At 42.1% G+C, this 18,209-nt stretch overlaps 1 protein-coding gene across 3 annotated transcripts in view; it reads left to right on the top strand.

Annotated features, from left to right (window-relative positions):
- The window catches only part of agtpbp1 (ATP/GTP binding carboxypeptidase 1), a 44,224-nt gene extending 27,755 nt beyond the window's left edge, over window positions 1–16,469 (top strand). For all 3 annotated transcript variants that reach the window (XM_059523810.1, XM_059523809.1, XM_059523811.1), the window contains 3 exons: window positions 4,549–4,725; window positions 10,072–10,241; window positions 14,455–16,469. In XM_059523810.1, the coding sequence (XP_059379793.1) occupies window positions 4,549–4,725; window positions 10,072–10,241; window positions 14,455–14,650 (543 nt within the window). In that variant the 3' untranslated portion in view covers window positions 14,651–16,469. The remainder of the gene's footprint in view (window positions 1–4,548; window positions 4,726–10,071; window positions 10,242–14,454) is intronic.
- Window positions 16,470–18,209: the final 1,740 nt, after the last annotated feature.

Below are 18,209 nucleotides of genomic sequence, written 5' to 3'. Positions count from 1 at the left end.
AGAACACCGACCACTTCAAGGCATACAGACGTTGTGTTGACGGAGCTCTAGCCTGAGTTCTAGGCCATTCCCGTGACAGCGCGCTTTCGTTCTTGGAAAAGAACGCGGGGCAGTGAGCGTTTTCGTGGGACGCGAAACTCCGCCCTGCCAAATCTCTCCCATAACAGCCGGACTGTTTGCGGGTGTAGAGACCATTCGCCCGTAGGAACATTGCCTCTGGACAGCATGTCTGGACCCAGATTATGTAGCCCAGGCACATGCACTGCCCTCAGCGAACGCACGTTGCGCTGAGCCCAAACCAGGAGGCGTTCCGCTAGCCTGTACAGGTTTGGGGACCCGAGACCGCCCTGGCGATTTATGTAGGACACCACAGACATGTTGTCCGAACGGACTAAGACGTGGTGATCCTTGATTTGGGGACAAAAGCGCATCAGAGCGTTCTCCACTGCCAGCATTTCCAGACAGTTGATATGATAGAGCTTTTCCCGTTCTGACCATAGGACAAAGGACGGTCTGCCCTCGAGCATCGCTCCCCATCCCGAAGTGCAGTTTTGATATTTCGGCCCGAAGTATGTGTGCTACTTCTGTTTTGACCGTGGTTTCGACGCGCGGAGGGCGTCGAAAAAACGGTAGCGAGTAGCCTCTCTTTATAATGCCTAGCACCCAAACCGGAACCCCTGGAAGCGCTGACCATGCATCTGCATGAATGGCTAAGGGCTGGATGCGAAGCGCGCTCTGTTGACCGGGCAACTGCGGCGCTCGGGTGTGCTGCGCATTTGAGGCGGGGAGCGTGCTGATCACAGCGGGCAGATCGCTCCTCCTCGACCCCGTCTCGGTGCTTAACTGACTGGGGGAAGGCTGAGCAGGTCCCGTGGGACTCGATATGTTTGCGAGTAACTGTGGGCTGCATATTTGCACATTTACCACTTTCAACTCGCTGTCTGCTTGTGCAGAGCGCACATGCACGGGCCTTGGTTCTACAGAGGCCGCGCGCCGTAGGCACGTTTACTATGCGGCACGCTCGACCGATCTGTGTCGATCTTATGTGCGCGAGCACTGTGTGCAGGGCTGTGCTTAAATGTGGAGATGGGCACTGAGGAGTGGGCATCGACACCGCATTTATAGGACCATCGGCCGTGGCCGGACGAATGTGCACGGGTTTCGTTTTTACAGAAACCACATGACGCGTGTGACATAGTAATTGTGGGCACTGAGGGGTGGGCACGCTTACTATGCGGCGCGCTCGACCGATTTGTGTCGATCTTATGTGCGCGAGCCCTGTGTGCAGGGCTGTGCTTACATGTGGAGATGGGCACTGAGGAGTGGGCATCGTCACCGCATTTATAGCACCATCGGCCGTGGCTGGACGAGCGTGCATGGGTTTTGTTTTTACAGAAACCACATGACGCGTGTGACATAGTAATTGTGGGCACTGAGGGGTGGGCACGCTTACTATGCAGTGTGCGCGATCGACTTGAGTTGCTTTTATGGGCGCAGGCCCTGTGTGCAGGGCTGTGCTTACATGTGGAGATGGGCACTGAGGAGTGGGCATCGTCCTTACATTTATAGCACCATCGGCCGTGGCCGGAACACCAGAAAACACACTCTTTTCGTGAAACATCTGGGTAGCCGTGATAACGGCTTTTGTGTGCAGGCAAGCGGGCACTCGTGCAGGCTTGCGCATTGCAGAAGACACTGAGGCAGTCACAACTCTTGGAACTGCAACAGCGGCGCAGAGCTCGGCCGCAGCGGAACTCGAACACCGGCGCTTTCCCAGCAGTGCTAGGATGCTTTCGGGGCTTCTGGCTTCACCGCAATCCTCTGCCGCGGCTTCCGCGGCGCGGGGCAACGGCTTGAAGAGCGAGAACGGGGTCCCGAGCTGCGTTGCTGACGCTGTCGCGATGACGCAGTTGGAGGCGGTGGGCGTGGCTGAGAGCTCTGTGGGGCCGGCCTAGAACGGCTAGCTGCAGAACCGGAGCGCTTCGGCAAGAAGTGCTTGAACGCCAGCGAAGCTTTCTGGGCCTCGGCGAATCTCTCCACAAACTCGTTGACAGATGATCCGAAGAGGCCAGCAGGAGTCAGCGGCGCGTCGAGGAACGCAGCGCGCTCAGATTCCTTGATGTCAGAAAGCCTCAGCCACAAATGCCTCTCAGCCACCGTAGCGGAAGCCATAACCCGACCCATGGCCTGTGCAGTGGACTTAGTAGCGCGGAGGGAGAGATCCGAAGCACTCCTCAGATCCGCGAGACAGATCGCTTCAGGTCCCATCTCATCCAGCTTGCGGAGGAGATCGCCCTGAAAAATCTGCAGCATGGCCATGGTGTGTAGCGCAGACGCAGCCTGCCCAGCAGCAGAGAAGATCCGTGCCGCCTTAGTCCGCCGTCCAGCAGAGGGCGGGCAAAGGTGCGCTGCTATAGCCTGTTCCACCGGCGGAAGTGACAGGTAGCCTCTGTTTTTAGCACCGTCCAGTGCAGAGAATGCTGGCGAAACAGATGAAGGGATTCTCGCCGAAAATGGAGTGTTCCAAGCTTTCGCCACTTCTTCGTGAAGCTCAGGAAGAAAGGGGGCATGCTTTGAGCTTGAAGAAGAACGCTCATCCGGGAGATAGCTACCATCCAGCCGGGAACGTGAAGGGGGCGCTGGTGCAGACCACTCGAGGCCGAGGCTCGCCACGGCCAGCGCGAGCACTCGCATCAGCTCTTTATCGATATCCCCCCGTCTGCTGGGCCTCTGAGCAGAGGGCGCGAGATCCATGGAGCTCGCCCAACCCTCACTGCCCGAAGCAAGCAGAGAGCACGTGTCCTCTTCCTCCGACGCGGGCCTGAGATCCACTTCCTCGGATGACGCGTCAGCAGACAGCGGACGCTGAACATCGGGAAGCGATGCAGGGGAGGCCGGCGAGGCGGAGGGAACCGGCGAGCTCGGCCGAGCTGGAGGCGGTTCCGGTAGGCGCTGCGAGCGGCGCTTCTTACGGCGCTTCGGCGCAGCGGATGATGCAGGCTTCGAGAAGGATGCCAGGCGAGTCCTCAGAGTCACCATAGGCAGTAGCTCGCAATGAGGGCAGCCGCCGTCAGCGAGCACGAGCGCTGCATGGTCCACACCCAGACAGGAGACGCAGATGACGTGACGGTCTCCTTCGCTGAGCGGGGCTCTGCACGAGCCGCACGAGGGCATCTTTAAAAAGACGCAGCTCTTTTTCTGAGTGTGCGTCGCAGGGCGAACACACACAGGACATATAAGGATACAAGGATATAAAGGATATAGGCGCCGGACAGCGCAGCAGGAACGGCAGTGGAAGGCGGCGAGGCCAGCAGCTTCAGAATGGCTCGTCCCGCTGATATGCTTCTCCGACGGCGCTTGCTTCCTCCGTGATCCAGCGATGCGTGAGCTTCGCTGAAGAGATGAATAATCAGGTGAGTCAGCCTTTTCGAGCTCCTTTTATAGGTTGGGCCACACCCGTTTCGGCAGGAAGTGGCAAGAAGGGCGCGAAGCGCCCTTATTGGTCTGATGTTGCATCAGCCTGCGCTCGATAGGCTGTGCAGTTGCCGCAGAACAAGCCAATGAGCGGACGAGCCGTCTCGCCTATGGCTGTGTACTGCTGCAAATGCGCTTTACAAAAATACAAAATTAAGGATAATTTTTTGCTTCAGAATTTCGTGAAAAGAGACTTTTCCCGTAGCGTCTTAGCTAAGACGCAGTACGAGAGAGCTCTCGTAAGAGAACCGATCAGTGACCGCAGATTAGCCTCACACAAATAAGAAATTTGGAAAAATGATTCTTTGAGCGAATTGTTTGGGAGTCATTGAGCAAGTAAGGTAAAAATAAATGCATATTATAAGATGATAAGTGTTTTTAGGGCCCGGGCACTGCAGTGCGAGGACCCTATTGGAATTGCTCCGTTTATTTGACCTTGCATTCATGTTAACCTGTTGTTGGGGATTCCCAAAACCAAAATATGAACCTTTCATTACCCATAATAGGGGCACTTTAAGTAAACCACTGGGTGCAAAATGTATTGATTTAAGAAAAAAGCTGATTGGGAGATTTTAAACTCTTAACATTTGGCATCTGCAACCATGAATTGGATTAAAATGACACGTTCTCAGGATAAATAACCAAATATAAGGTAAATATCGCAGAAGATTATGTTTAATAATCGAGAAGAGCAGAATTTGTGATTACGATTGAAAGATGATTTATTAACACTGAACACCCAACTGACTCAAGCTAAATAATGACACTATTTTCTTTTAAGAGCTGCTTTTCAGCACAGTATGAACTGTCTCCATAGTTGAGTTTCTATTATTGATTCTGCTCTTTCGGTTTATTTTTATGAAGCTGCTTTGGCATAATTTGTATTGTATAATGTGCTATATTTATAAAGTGCTTTTAAAAGTACAGCAGTATAAACAGTTTGTTTAATTCTAAGGCTCCAAGAGATATTAGAAAATGATTATTACTCTTTATCAGTGTTGATCTTGCCAAGTAAATGAGCTTTCTGAAATCTATTTGAAGTTGAAGCTGCTCGTTGTGCGTCATGTGTTTTAGACTCTGCCGAAGCTGCTGTCTCAGATGGCTCCAGTGTTCAGTCTGTCCAGCTGCAGTTTTGTAGTCGAACGCTCCAAAGAGGCCACGGCGCGTGTGGTGGTGTGGAGAGAGATCGGAGTGCAGCGCAGCTACACCATGGAGAGCACGCTGTGCGGCTGCGACCAGGGCAAATACAAGGTGAGAAGGGGATACAACAACAACAAACAGCTTTCTTTTTATCAGTAATATTTAGAAGTTTTTAAAAATCTTCATTCTGCTGAAAATTACCAAGAATATCAGGTTTCAAAGACAACTGAAGATAAAGAACAAAAGCACACACAGCATATGGATCACCAGTTATTTGATGTTCAGAGCAGGGGCAGGAAACAGTCAACATTCACAATCAACAGATCTGACGTCATGTTTGCCATGAGAAAGTGTGTTTAATGAGCATAACTCCGGGTCCAGTGATGGCCCAGGGTCAGTGTCAGAGGGTTTCAGGTCAGTTTACTTCCCAGTCTTTTATATGACTCAGTTGCTAACATCGTGTAGTATTCTGTGATTCGTTAACATAGTTGTGAATTCTGTTGATTTAAATACGTAACTATGTTAACATTGTCTTGTTGGCCAACTTAGAAGTTTTGCTGAAATTTTAAGAATTAATTTTGGTAGTCTTGGAGTCATCAGTTAGACAAATTATGAATGGACAAAATCAGTTTTCCATATTATTATTTTTTTCTTAATGCAAATTTGTTTAATTAAATGAAAATATAATTGTTAAAAACTGCATTACTATATACAGGTGTTGGTCATATAATTAGAATATCACAAAAAATATTATTGTATATTGTATTCATTCATTACAAACAGAATGATATATTTCAAATGTTTATTTATTTTAATTTTGATGATTATAACTGACAACTAAGGAAAATCCCAAATTCAGTACCTCAGGAAATTTGAATATTGTGAAAAGGTTCAATATTGAAGACACAATCTAATCAGCTAATTAACTAAAAAAAATCTGCAAATGCCTTTAAACAGTCTCTCAGTCTAGTTCTGTAGGCTACACAATCATGGGGAAGACTGCTGACTTGTCAGTTGTCCAAAAGACGACCATTGACACCTTGCACAAGGAGGGCAAGACACAAAAGGTCATTGCAAAAGAGGCTGGCTGTTCACAGAGCTCTGTGTCCAAGCACATTAATAGAGAGGCGAAGGGAAGGAAAAGATGTGGTAGAAAAAGTGTACAAGCAATAGGGATAACCTCACCCTGGAAAGGACTGTGAAACAAAACCCATTCAGAAATGTGGGGGAGATTCACAAAGAGTGGACTGCAGCTGGAGTCAGTGCTTCAAGAACCACTACACACAGACGTATGCAAGACATGGGTTACAGCTGTTGCATTCCTTGTGACAAGCCACTGTTAAACAACAGATAGCATCTCGCATCAAAAAGGACTGGACTGCTGCTGAGTGGTCCAAAGTTATGTTCTCTGATGAAAGTAAATTTTGCATTTCCTCTGGATGTCAGGGTCCCAGAGTCTGGAGGAAGAGAGGAGAGGCACACAATCCACGTTGCTTGAGGTCCAGTGTGAAGTTTCCACAGCTAGTGATGGTTTGCGGTGCCATGTCATCTGCTGGTGTTGGTCCACTGTGTTTTCTGAGGTCCAACGTCAACACAGACGTATACCAGGAAGTTTAAGAGCAGTTCATGTTTCCTGCTGCTGACCACCTTTATGGAGATGCAGATTTCATTTTCCAACAGGACTTGGCCCCTGCACACAGTGCCAAAGCTACATGTACCTGGTTTAAGGACCATGGTATCCCTGTTCTTAATTGGCCAGCAAACTCGCCTGACCTTAACCCCATAGAAAATCTATGTGGTATTGTGAAGAGGGAAGATGTGATATGCCAGACCCAACAATGCAGAAGAGCTGAAGGCTACTATCAGAGCAACCTGGGCTCTCATAACACCTGAGCAGTGCCACAGACTGATCGACTCCATGCCACGCCGCAGTGCTGCAGTAATGCAGGCAAAAGGAGCCCCAACTAAGTATTGAGTGCTGTACATGCTCATACTTTTCATGTTCCTACTTTTCAGTTGGCCAAGATTTCTAAAATCCTTTCTTTGTATTGGTCTTAAGTTATATTCTAATTTTCTGAGATACTGAATTTGGGATTTTCCTTAGTTGTCAGTTATAATCATCAAAGTTAAAAGAAATAAACCTTTGAAATATATCAGTCTGTGTGTAATGAATGAATGTAATATACAAGTTTCACTTTTTGAATGGAATTAGTGAAATAAATCAACTTTTTGATGATATTCTAATTATATATATATATATATATATATATATATATGTAAATGTAAATGTGTATGTATATATAAGTATGTATATACACACACATATACATATATATATATATTATTGTTATTATTGTTATTATTTACATTTTTTGGGGGCATTAAAAATAACCAATATTTTGTTAAGCAAGTATTTAAAAAAAAACAACAACTCAAAATAGAACACATTGTAACCCTATGCGAATGCTGTGGAGAAAAAAAAAACCCACACACTCACTTAAACATGAAAATTGTTAACACGGAATCGGTTTTAACCATATGCAGGCTGCAGATAAACATTATCCAGTGTGACATCAAGGTTCCTGGCTCTCTGTGTGGGTGAGATGGTTAAGTTATCTAAAGATATGACAAGGTCTTGGCTGGAACAACAGCTTGGTTAGTGATAAAATTCAGCCAGCTGAGATACAGTAAGTGTTCATCCAGTCAGTGTTAGCAATACATGCTGTATTCATTTGGCACTGTAATTCAGATTTGATGCACAGTTCAAACTAAGTGCTAAGCCGATTTCACCAGTTAAGTGCCTTAAGCCTGAGTTAACATCTTTTTTAACCCAGGGTTAAAAGTAATGAGAAAAGCTTGTTTATCTTTTCACCAGTTGTTGTTTTGTTCAGGAGCAGTTGCTGTAGGCTTCTCTGCAATCCTTCAAGTAAAAACAGCGTTGTCTTTATCATTGGACTTCATAAAGTAAAAAGAATTACTCACACAGCCTGTCCAAAATCATCTCGGCATCCTTATACCAGGGAAATGATGAAACCGTGAAGTCCTCGAAACTATGAAATAACACGTGTGGAATTATATAGTGACCAAAACATTTAACATTTTGAGCATATTTTTGTCTAGATTCAGCTCTGCTCACTCTGGACTCTCCATCAACTTCATGAGCTTTTTCATCAGTATTGAACAGACGATATCATTTTTGCGTCCATTACTTTTTTTCCTTTTTTAAACCTGAAATGAAACACGGAAGAAGTTCCTCTTTAATACAGTAGTTCAAACACTGATGAATAAATAAGAACATACATTTATAAAACAACTTTATTGAAAATCATGCAAATTATATACACCTTCTTTGTGTGTGTGTGTGTGTGTGTGTGTGTGTGTGTGTGTGTGTATATATATATATATATATATATATAATATTTATTATTATCATAATTTGTTTCTTTTCGTTTAACATGTTTTAGAGTTGATTATTGTTCTTTAATTTCGCATGATTTAGTGTCACTTTAATCAGCTGTTCCAATATCTTGAAAAGTAGGTGAAATTATATTATTTGAATTATTTTACCCTAAACCTTCAAATATAGCCTGTGATCCAATAAGCTGTACTTTGAGTGACCCAAGTTGGAATAGGTTATGTGCTTAAAACGATCTATATGTAGCCATGTATGGCAGTTCAGAAATTCAAATATAATTGTTCAAAAATCAATATATGGTTTTATGATGCTAAAATTAAAATGTTTAATAAAGGTGGGAAAATTCTGAAACAAATTTTGCACGAAAATAATTGTGCGTACAGTTCTAAATTGAATGTAACATTTAGAAATGCAACAACTGGATTTGTTTTTATTTATTTGTTTTTATTTTTTCCTTATCATGGTTAAAAAGAAAAAAAAAGGAATGGATGCAGAAGTGCATGGAGCAATTTTTATATGTGGCATAACCGGTTTAATTGAGCCTTTCAAATATTTTTAAAGAAAGCATTAGCATTTTGCAAGGTAACAATGTCATTCAATGTAGCTGCATGTTTGATATTTTGCAAATCAGTGACCTAAAAAAAAACTACACCAACAGAATCCAGAGATGTTTTCCAGTTTACTGACTCATAAATATGATCAAGAGTGTTTGTTTCTCTAAGTCTTGAAATAGTGAATCTAATGTTGCCAGGTTTCCAGTTTTCCTAATGAATGTGACCAGTAGGTGGCGCTATAGGCCGTGTGTGAGAGATGCAGTGTCTGTATTAGGGTCTGTAATAGTGACTCAGTCTCCTGTCTGTAGGACACATAATGGCGTCTCTGTGAGTCCAAGTAACATGGCTGAAGCTTCTTTCTTCTCTCCAGTATGTGAATATAACTATACCTACAATAACTAGATTAGTGTTGTGCTTATGCACTAAAAATAACAATGTGTGCATACCTGGAGCCACCAAATATTTGCTCACATGGCCACTATAAGCTCACAACCTTTTCTGTCTTCTCATTATTTACAGTCTGTTACATTACTAAATGACAAAGTCGAATCCTAAAACTGGAAGTGTCAGCGCATCTGACTGACATGACAGGTTAAAATAATAAAACAATAATAAACCCCAGTTCAGCAGTCTCTGTGAACAGCTGTACAGAGAATTGTGGAAAATGTGATCAGCGCAATAGCAGTACAGTAAGTGCTGTTTACCTCACAGACAGAAAACACATCAGCTTGTGGGTGTCTAGTTTACTTGCTACTAAGCCCCTCAAGCAAAACTCAAAGGATCTTTCAAAGGTTTCTTTTCATTAATAACAAACTTTTGGCAAATCCAGTGATTAGTGCTTTAAGTGAATCGACAAAGTGCATTGTAAACACGACTCTGCTTCCAAGGAGACTGATAAAAACCACCTGTGTGCCCTTGCTTGAGGAAGCGCTGTGCAGCCTGCCAATCATAGATTTCGCTAGATGGAGAACGTACTTTCCAGTTTGGTGTGCAGTATGCATCAGAGATCAGCCGAGTTACGCACAGACTGTTTTATTTAGTTTCACAGACTGATCAGATTAGTCCAATATGTGAAGATAGCCAAAATAAACTCATTTCTGTAGGCAAGAAGCTGTTTATGTTTGGTTACGTAATGTTTTTAGTTTAATAAATTAACACTATCTAATGTAAGTTTTAGTTTTGTGTATGATAACCCTAATGACCATATATATAAGGGTTTCTGCACCAAGTACTAAGTCACGTTTTGCTTGGGGATCAAATACTTATTTCACTGAAATGCAAATCAATTTCTAACCTTTATTAATGTGTTTTTTTCTGGATTTTTTTGGTTGGAATTCCATCTCTATACGTTAAAAATAAACCAACCACAAAAATTATATATATATATCAGGATGTGAAATCACAGACGTCCTCTGTTAAAATGTAACTCGGATGTCCTCCTTTACAGATCTTTACAGGTCTTTTTAACAGGTCTGTGTGTGTTTGCAGGGGCTCCAGATCGGTACAAGTGAGCTGGAGGAAATGGGTGCTCAGTTTTGTTTGGCTCTGCTCAGGCTAAGACGCTTCACGTCCCCCTTAGAGCTCCACAACCACAACTCCCATCTGCTGGACACGGAGAACGACCTGATCGACACCCGCAGCATGCCCAACATCACTAGGTACGAGCTCACGCACCAGCACAGTGACCGTATCCAGCTCAGGACGTCCTGTTATCCGGCTGCCACATGAACCGGCACAACAGCTGCCATATCGAATTCGAATACACCATTCACCTTTATTTATTTACAAAACTACCTTAACGCTACGTCGTTCTTAAGTTGTACCTTAAGAAGTACCTTATCGTTAATACGTGGTTTCCGAAACCTTCTTAGTTAAGTATACCTTCTGTAAGTCATACGTTTGTAAGGTTGGTCTGGAGCGCTCTTAGCTATACCTTATCGCTGCTGACGGTTCATACCGCTAGTGGCCACCACTACACAAAAAGCTTTTTTACATCGCAGTTTAATTACACATAGAAAATTTTATATGAACATTTATTATAAAATCTGATTTAGTATTAAAATTACATTTTTACTTTACTTTAAAATTTTACACATAAAATACTTAAGTTGTTATAGCCTACTACACCCAGTGTATGGAAGTGTTTTCATTAATAAAGTTTCCATACACTAATGGTTGTTAGCTTTTTTAATTACTATCCTAAGGCACATCAGCTGGCGAACCATTTGACAGAAAAGGCTTAGGAGTCTATATAAAGAAAGATGAGTTTACACAAACTTTATAGCTATGGTAGCGAGACAGCGAGTACTTGTTTTAAATCAAAGACGGCACCGTCCGCAGAGCCAGTTAGTGTACGTCAACTACATGGCTGGTGGATAATCAGCATACGTTGTGGAGAACATTAACACACTTATGGCCGTGAGGGTTTGGTATTGCACACTTGCTAAATTATAAACACATACTCATATTTATTTTTGCATATACATATTTCAATGAGCCCCGATAAATGCAGTTTGTACTATTTCTAAAACGCTTCTTTATAAAGAACATTGTTTTCTCAATACTTTACCTATACCACTGTGAAGGAAACAGCGCACAATCGATCATCGAGGCATCGATATCAACCTATTCAACGCCTCCACCATGAACAGCGCCTGCTAAGGTCGAACTTAAGAAGGTTTACCTTAAGCATCATCCAAAGGTATAGTTCGGAGAACACACGTAGGAAAGGTATACCTGTAGTTAAGGTGTACCTTTTGAGTCTTCGTAGCGCGCTAAGAGACAACGTTATCGGAGAACGCACCCCAGTTCAGTTTAAATAGTATCTGTGCAATCATGTAAACGATATCGCTGTAGATGAAGTGTCCCCAACTAAGCAAGCCAGAGGCGACAGTGGCAAGGAACCAAATCTCCATCGGTGACAGAATGGAGAAAAAACCTTGGGAGAAACCAGGCTCAGTTTTCCTGTGACCAGACGAAACCAGCAGTTCAATTCCAGGCTGCAGCAAAGTCAGATTGTCCAGAGGACTCATCTAGTTAAGCAACATTAAAGGAACACTACGCCTTTTTTGAAAATAGGCTCATTTTCCTGCTCCGTTTTCGAATCCATTCAGCCGATCTCTGGGTCTAGCGGTAGCACTTTTAGCTTAGCTTAGCATAGATCATTGAATCTGATTAGACTGTTAGACCGCCAGAAAATAGTCCCCAGCAGCTCTGCTATCACTGCAACTACACAGACTAGCTGGGACTATTTTCAGGTGCTGTGTAATATCACTGCACCTGCTGCACCCGTGGTATGGCAACAAAGTTCCTTGATTATTACGCCGGAATGAGAGTTTAGTTCCTAGCCATATCAGCCTAGAAAAACACAACTTTTCATTTTCCGTCGGCCTTATTAAACGATGTAACTACTGAAGAGTCGAGTTTAAATAGGAAAAATGTAAAAACTCTTTGGTAATTTTTTTGCGAGATGCTAAAGGTCTAATCCGATTCAATGATCTATGCTAAGCTAAGCTAAAAGTGCTACCGCCAACTCAACGGTTTAACTTCAGGGGAGTTGGAAAATGAGCCTATTTTCCAAAAAAGTATAGTGTTCCTTTAAGCAGCTCAGAACCTTTAATGTTCAGAACAATAACAGTCATGATGTCCATGATGTCTAGAAGCTTCTTGGGAACGTACTTCGGCTCCTCCCAGCTTGTGTATTTATGTAATGGATAACAACACACACACACACACTATCTTGCAGGCCTCTTCTAATGGCCGGCACCACTTGAGGAGATGACGGTCACATGGGGCTCAGCGCACTTCAGTGAAGAGAGAAGCACTCTGCTCATTATCATCATCACCTGATCAAAACGCCCGCTAATCCACTTTGAGTCTGACCCCCCCTCGCCTCAGCCCGTCTCGCACGGATCAAGTTTCTTCCCCTCACACCATTAAAACCATTAAAAACCCACTAAAACCAGCCAAACCACCAGACCACACATTAAACCATTTAACTGCTTAACAAGAGAGCCATAAAACCATCATCAGTCTTAGTAAGGTTATTGCGTTAGGAGAGAGAGACATCGAGAGATGGGCACGCAGAGAAATGCCTGCTCTGCCGCCACATGAGATTTACGACCGCTAACCTGCAGGAGTCGTTTGTCAGTTTTGGTGTTTTGACCAGTCATTTATCATAGCGCAGAGTTCAGGTTAGAGATTGGAAGAACCCTTTAATCTAAAGTATTAAACTGTGGCTCGTAACTCATGCTACATGAATGATGAGAGGTCCTGAGTTGAATGGGGGTCCTGGGTTATTTCTAGAGGAAGGATTGCTTTGTTTACAGTCTAGCAAACAATCATGTAAAATCTGGGAATATGTGGTAGATTTGGAATTTTATACATTATATACAGACTGCAATTTGGTAAAAACTAACTGAAGACTCTTGAATTGGAGTATTATTGCAGTGATTAATATGTTTTTTAGATTGTTGTATGTTAGGTAACAGTTATTTTAACCGTAACTGATGCAGTGTGTAGCTTTTATTTCTCAAACACTCATGGTAGAAGACTTACCCATGTACATTTAAAGAGAACGAGGAATCATTTTCACATATGAATTGCCCACAATAGAGTCCTATGCTTAGCATTGCTTAATATTAGCAATTTGGCACAAATATCATATCACTTTTTCTTTCTTTTTTTTTTCATGTTGCTTTTACTATTTTGTAAGTTTTCTGAGCAGTACAGCTATTAAAAAAAATAAGAGCAAGATACACATGAAAAATACACAATATAGAAATTAAACAAACAGTGCTTTATTTTTCAGGTACAGCAGCATTCAAGAAATTGAAAAAACGAATATAAAAATAAAACCCTTTATACACTTCACTGTAGAAATTATACATTGATTCATAGAGTAACTGTTACTGTCATATGTTCTTCAGTCAAGAGCAGTGAGTGATTTTTTTTTTCTTTGTGATTTGTTGTTTTATTAACATTTAAAGGGATACTTCAGCCAAAAATGAAAATTCTGCTGTTTTAACCCTCTAAGAGTTTCTTTCTTCTGTTGAACATATTTGAAGAATGTGGGTAACTGAACAGTTGTTGGTCCACAGTGACTTCAATAGTATTTTTTTTTTCTACTATCAAAGTCTATGGGAACCAGAAAATGTTTTAGTTACCCACGTTCTAAAAAATATCTTATTTTGTGTTCAACACAAGAAAAAAAAATGAATATGCAACATGAGAGTGAGTTAATAATGTGGGGTGAACTATCCCTTTAATGTCAGGTGGCAGCATGTTTAGTACTGATAGTTTAAGACCTGCACGTATCTTATATACAGGCACGCGTCTGTTTTTCTCACAATGGTTTATTCTCACTTTAGATATGACCCATTGTGTTTCTATGTAAATACATGTACTGTAGTGCAGTTACTCTTCGGGACTCGAGGACCCTTCCTCTCTCCACCATTTCGCTTCTTGTCTGTTTATATTGCAATATGTCAATTTTACTATTAACAGCTCATCCATGCAAAGCTTGGGGCATGTTTACACTTGGCAGGTTGGGTCATTTAAAACTAATGCTGGTGTGATTGCTCTGTTAGTGCAGATGGAAGTTCATTATTCAAAAGGTGTGAGAGCAATGCGACTGGGGAAAAAAAAAAACACCTAGCAATTCGCCTTATTAACAGTAACACCCAACATAGAGCATCGAGTTTGCCTTCCAAACATCATTTGCAGAACAGATCAAAATCTCACACGAGTGAGTATTAAAGTGGTGTTAATAGAAATGAAGTAGGCTGTTTTTAACTGTTCTGTTATATGTGTATCGATATACTTAGCTGACGTTTAATAACTGACAGCCGTGTGTGTGTGTGTTTCCTGCAGTCCCACCACTTATGTGTTAGAAGAGGATGAGCCGGCGTTCCTGGAGGAAGTTGACTACAGCGCAGAAAGCAATGACGAGAATGATCCTGATCTTGAACCTGATCTCCAGGATAACCTTGTCCTCCTGGACCCCAGTTCTGACTCTGAGTTCAGTGCCAATACTCACTTAACTGAAACTGAACCAGGCTCACTTTAGTGTGAGGCTTCAGCTGATCTCACCAAGCATTCGCCTGTGTACTTCATCACCTGTGTTTGCCTACGATATAAAATCATTTGTTAACAAAATTTGATCTAAATTAGAAGAACCTAACTTCAAGATCAGCTTTCTAACCACAAGCATAACATAATAATGCAGATTATCCTTCTGAGACCATAATGCCTATAGATGCTTTACAAGTTACAGCATTATTATTAATGTTAGAAATCAGTCTGGAGCATGTCGTTATTAAAACAGAGGAAAAGTCTTGCCCTTATTTACTCATCCACATGTCGTCCCAAACCTGTTTAACTCTCAAAATTCTGTGGAACACAAAATAAATGTTCACACTTAGAAAAGTTCATTTTCTAGGGATCGTTCAACCTAAAGCGAAAATTTGCTGTTCATTTCTCAGCCTGAGGTCATTCAAGATGTAGATTACTCTTTTTCTTCAGTAAAACAGTAAAGTCGATTTTTCAGCTGAACCCATGGTCCTTGGTGATTCATAAAAAGCAAGTCAATGGCTACTGTCACTTTAAAAAGCATATACAGACAATACAGAATTAATACTTGCAGCTCCTGACTATATATTAAGGTCTAATGAAGCGAAACAGTTGGTCTGTGCAAGAAACTGAATGTTATTTACCACTTTATCTGTTATCCATAGCCTCAGTGAGCATGTTCACATAATGATTAATTTCTTGCACAGACCGATTGTTTCACTTCATAAGACCTCAATATATCGCCAGAAGCCACGGGTATTACATTTATGCTATCTGTATATGCTTTTTTTACTCTCAAAGTAATAGCAGCCTTTGACCTGCTTTTTACGAATCACTGAGAACCATGGTTTCAGATGAAAACCTTCTTTACTGACCTTTACTGAATAAAAAAAGTAACCTACATCTTAGGTGGCCTGAGGGTGAGTAAATGGACTTCAGGTTTTCATTTTTGAGGGAACTATTTTGTTTTGTATGTTCCACAGAAGAGAAAGTCTTAGAGATTCGGAAGGACATGAGGTTGAGTAAATGACAGAAAACCCTTCAAATGTGACAGTCATATAATAAGAAATTCGATGAAATTATTAATTATACTCATTAGCAAAAATTTAATGTTATATGCTAAACAGTCTCCAATTTAAACGTTCTGGTGATGTATTATAAAAGGCCATGACCATTTCATAAATACTGGTGTTTCCTTGACTCACATTTCATTAAGAACAGATGGTAGGGCTGTAATCCTGACGCAACATGACTTATGCTCATCTAACAAACCGCAGTGTCGCATAACTTCAACATGAGGATAGAATCAAATCTGCGCGCTCATAACAACCTCACAGTACAGCAGAGCAGTCTAATGAAGGCAACGCCACTCTTGTTCTCACGAGAAACACTCACCTTCGTTCTGATAGGGTCTCCATGAGGTCGCAGCGCTAGATCAGTATAGGTCGTGTGAGTGTGTGTTCACGGCACATTTTGTGGCTGTATTCGCGTTTTAATTGGGAGAGCTTCTCTATTTTCATTTAGATGTTAATATTTATTTGTTGTATTTAGTGCATGGTTTTCGGAAGTTGCCTTTTTAATTTATTTTATTCGTTTTATTTGTTTATTGGGAGAAAAGAAAGGTAAAACTTGATTTCGATGCTGCCAGTGTAGTGTGTGTGAGTGTGCTTGTTTGTATTTGTTTGATGTCAGCAGTTGGCCAAAGTACTAAATGTGTGTATGGAGTAGAGAAAAATGTACAATTAATTACGGTTGTGCTTGAATGTTTGTCAGTCTTTGATTGAAAGTATGGGTAATAAACAACAAAGTTAGACTGATCTTGTTTGTCTCATTTGCATTTATCTTGTATTTAAGAAAAAAAAGAAAGAAAAAAATAATTAATACTCTCATTCAGAAAGGACAAAAAAATATCTCCATGACATTTTTTCAAATAAATGCTGGTCTTAAAATTTCTGTTCATCAACCGTTTCCACAAAAATATGAAGCAGCATAACTGTTTTCAACATTGATCATCGGAAATGTTACCTAATCTGCATATTAGCCTGATTTCTGAAGGATCATGTGACACTGAAGACTGGAGTAATGATACTGAAAATTCAGCTTTGCATTACAGGAATAATTTATATTTTAAAATTTAAACATTAAAGGTCCCGTTCTTCGTGATCCCATGTTTCAAACTTTAAACTTTGACTAACCTCCGTCCACATGAATACACAAAAAAAGGGGCGTGGTCTTGTTGTGCTCCGAAGGAGAAGAGGAAGAGCTGCGTTTGTGTTTGTCGTCATGTCATTGAAACGCTGTTATTTTCATCTCGGAGTCCAATCATCTTTGTTTGGGCTTCCCAGGGACGCTGTACTTGGAGATTAATGGTTACAATTTATGTTTAACTCTGTTCCCGAAAATTATAATCCACATGTAAAACTATGTGCAGCACATTTTGCTGAGGACAGCTTCCTCAATCTCAATCAGTTTAATGCCGGATTCGCACAAAGATTATTATTGAAAGATGGAGCAGTTCCCTCTTTTTCTGGATAAGGCATTGTTTATGGACCACAACCGGTAAGTGTATTTTATAATTTAAGTTGGTTGTGTTTAACAGTTTCTGTAACTTATTACACAAAGGGCAATGCTGTTTAGCTTTGTTAACTAGATGTTAGGGCTGTGCAAAAAAATCGAACGCAATTTTCATGCGCATCTCGTCAGTAAAAACGCTCCTGTGATTATGAGTACATCTCCAGCACATGCGTTCAGATCAGGATTACCAGGTTTTCAAAACAAATCCCCACTTGCTTCTCAAAACTAGTCCAAAACGTACTCGGTTACTAAACGTAACCTCGGTTCTGTCTAGAAGAGCGAACGAGTACTGCGTCTTAGCTAAGACGCTACGAGAAAAGTCTATTTTCACGAAATACTGAAGCAAAAAATTATCCTTAATTTTGTATTTTTGTAAAGCGCTTTTGCAGCAGTACACAGCCATAGGCGAGACGGCTCATTCGCTCATTGGCTTGTTCTGCGGCAACTGCACAGCCTATCGAGCGCAGGCTGATGCAACATCAGACCAATAACTTCGCACCCTTCTTGCCACTTCCCGCCGAAACGGGTGTGGCCCAACCTATAAAAGGAGCTCGAAAAGGCTGACTCACCTGATTTATTTCATCGCCGAAGCGAACCAGAGTGAATCGTACGCACGGCAGAGAACGCAGTACTCGTTCGCTCTTCTAGAGAGAACCGAGGTTACGTTTAGTAACCGAGTACGTTCTCTTACGAGAGCTCTCTCCTACTGCGTCTTAGCTAAGACGCTACGGGAACCCAATGTAAAACGCTGTGCGCGAAGGGATCACACACCAATAAACCTGAAGCAACGCCCAGGATTTACAGTGCACAGTCACCTGAGGGACTCACAGAGAGTCCAGGACAGAAAAGGGAAAAAGCCCTCCGTCCTATATCTAGCAGCATCCGTAGATGCGGCAATATGACATCACACAGCCGAGGCAAGGCCTGACCAATGTGGCAATGCGGGTCTTACGCAATACTGCCCATATAACAGTCGGCAGCGC

Source organism: Carassius carassius, chromosome 34 (assembly GCF_963082965.1).
Source record: "Carassius carassius chromosome 34, fCarCar2.1, whole genome shotgun sequence".
NCBI classification, from domain to species: domain Eukaryota; kingdom Metazoa; phylum Chordata; class Actinopteri; order Cypriniformes; family Cyprinidae; genus Carassius; species Carassius carassius.
This window is presented reverse-complemented; position numbering and strand designations above follow the sequence as displayed.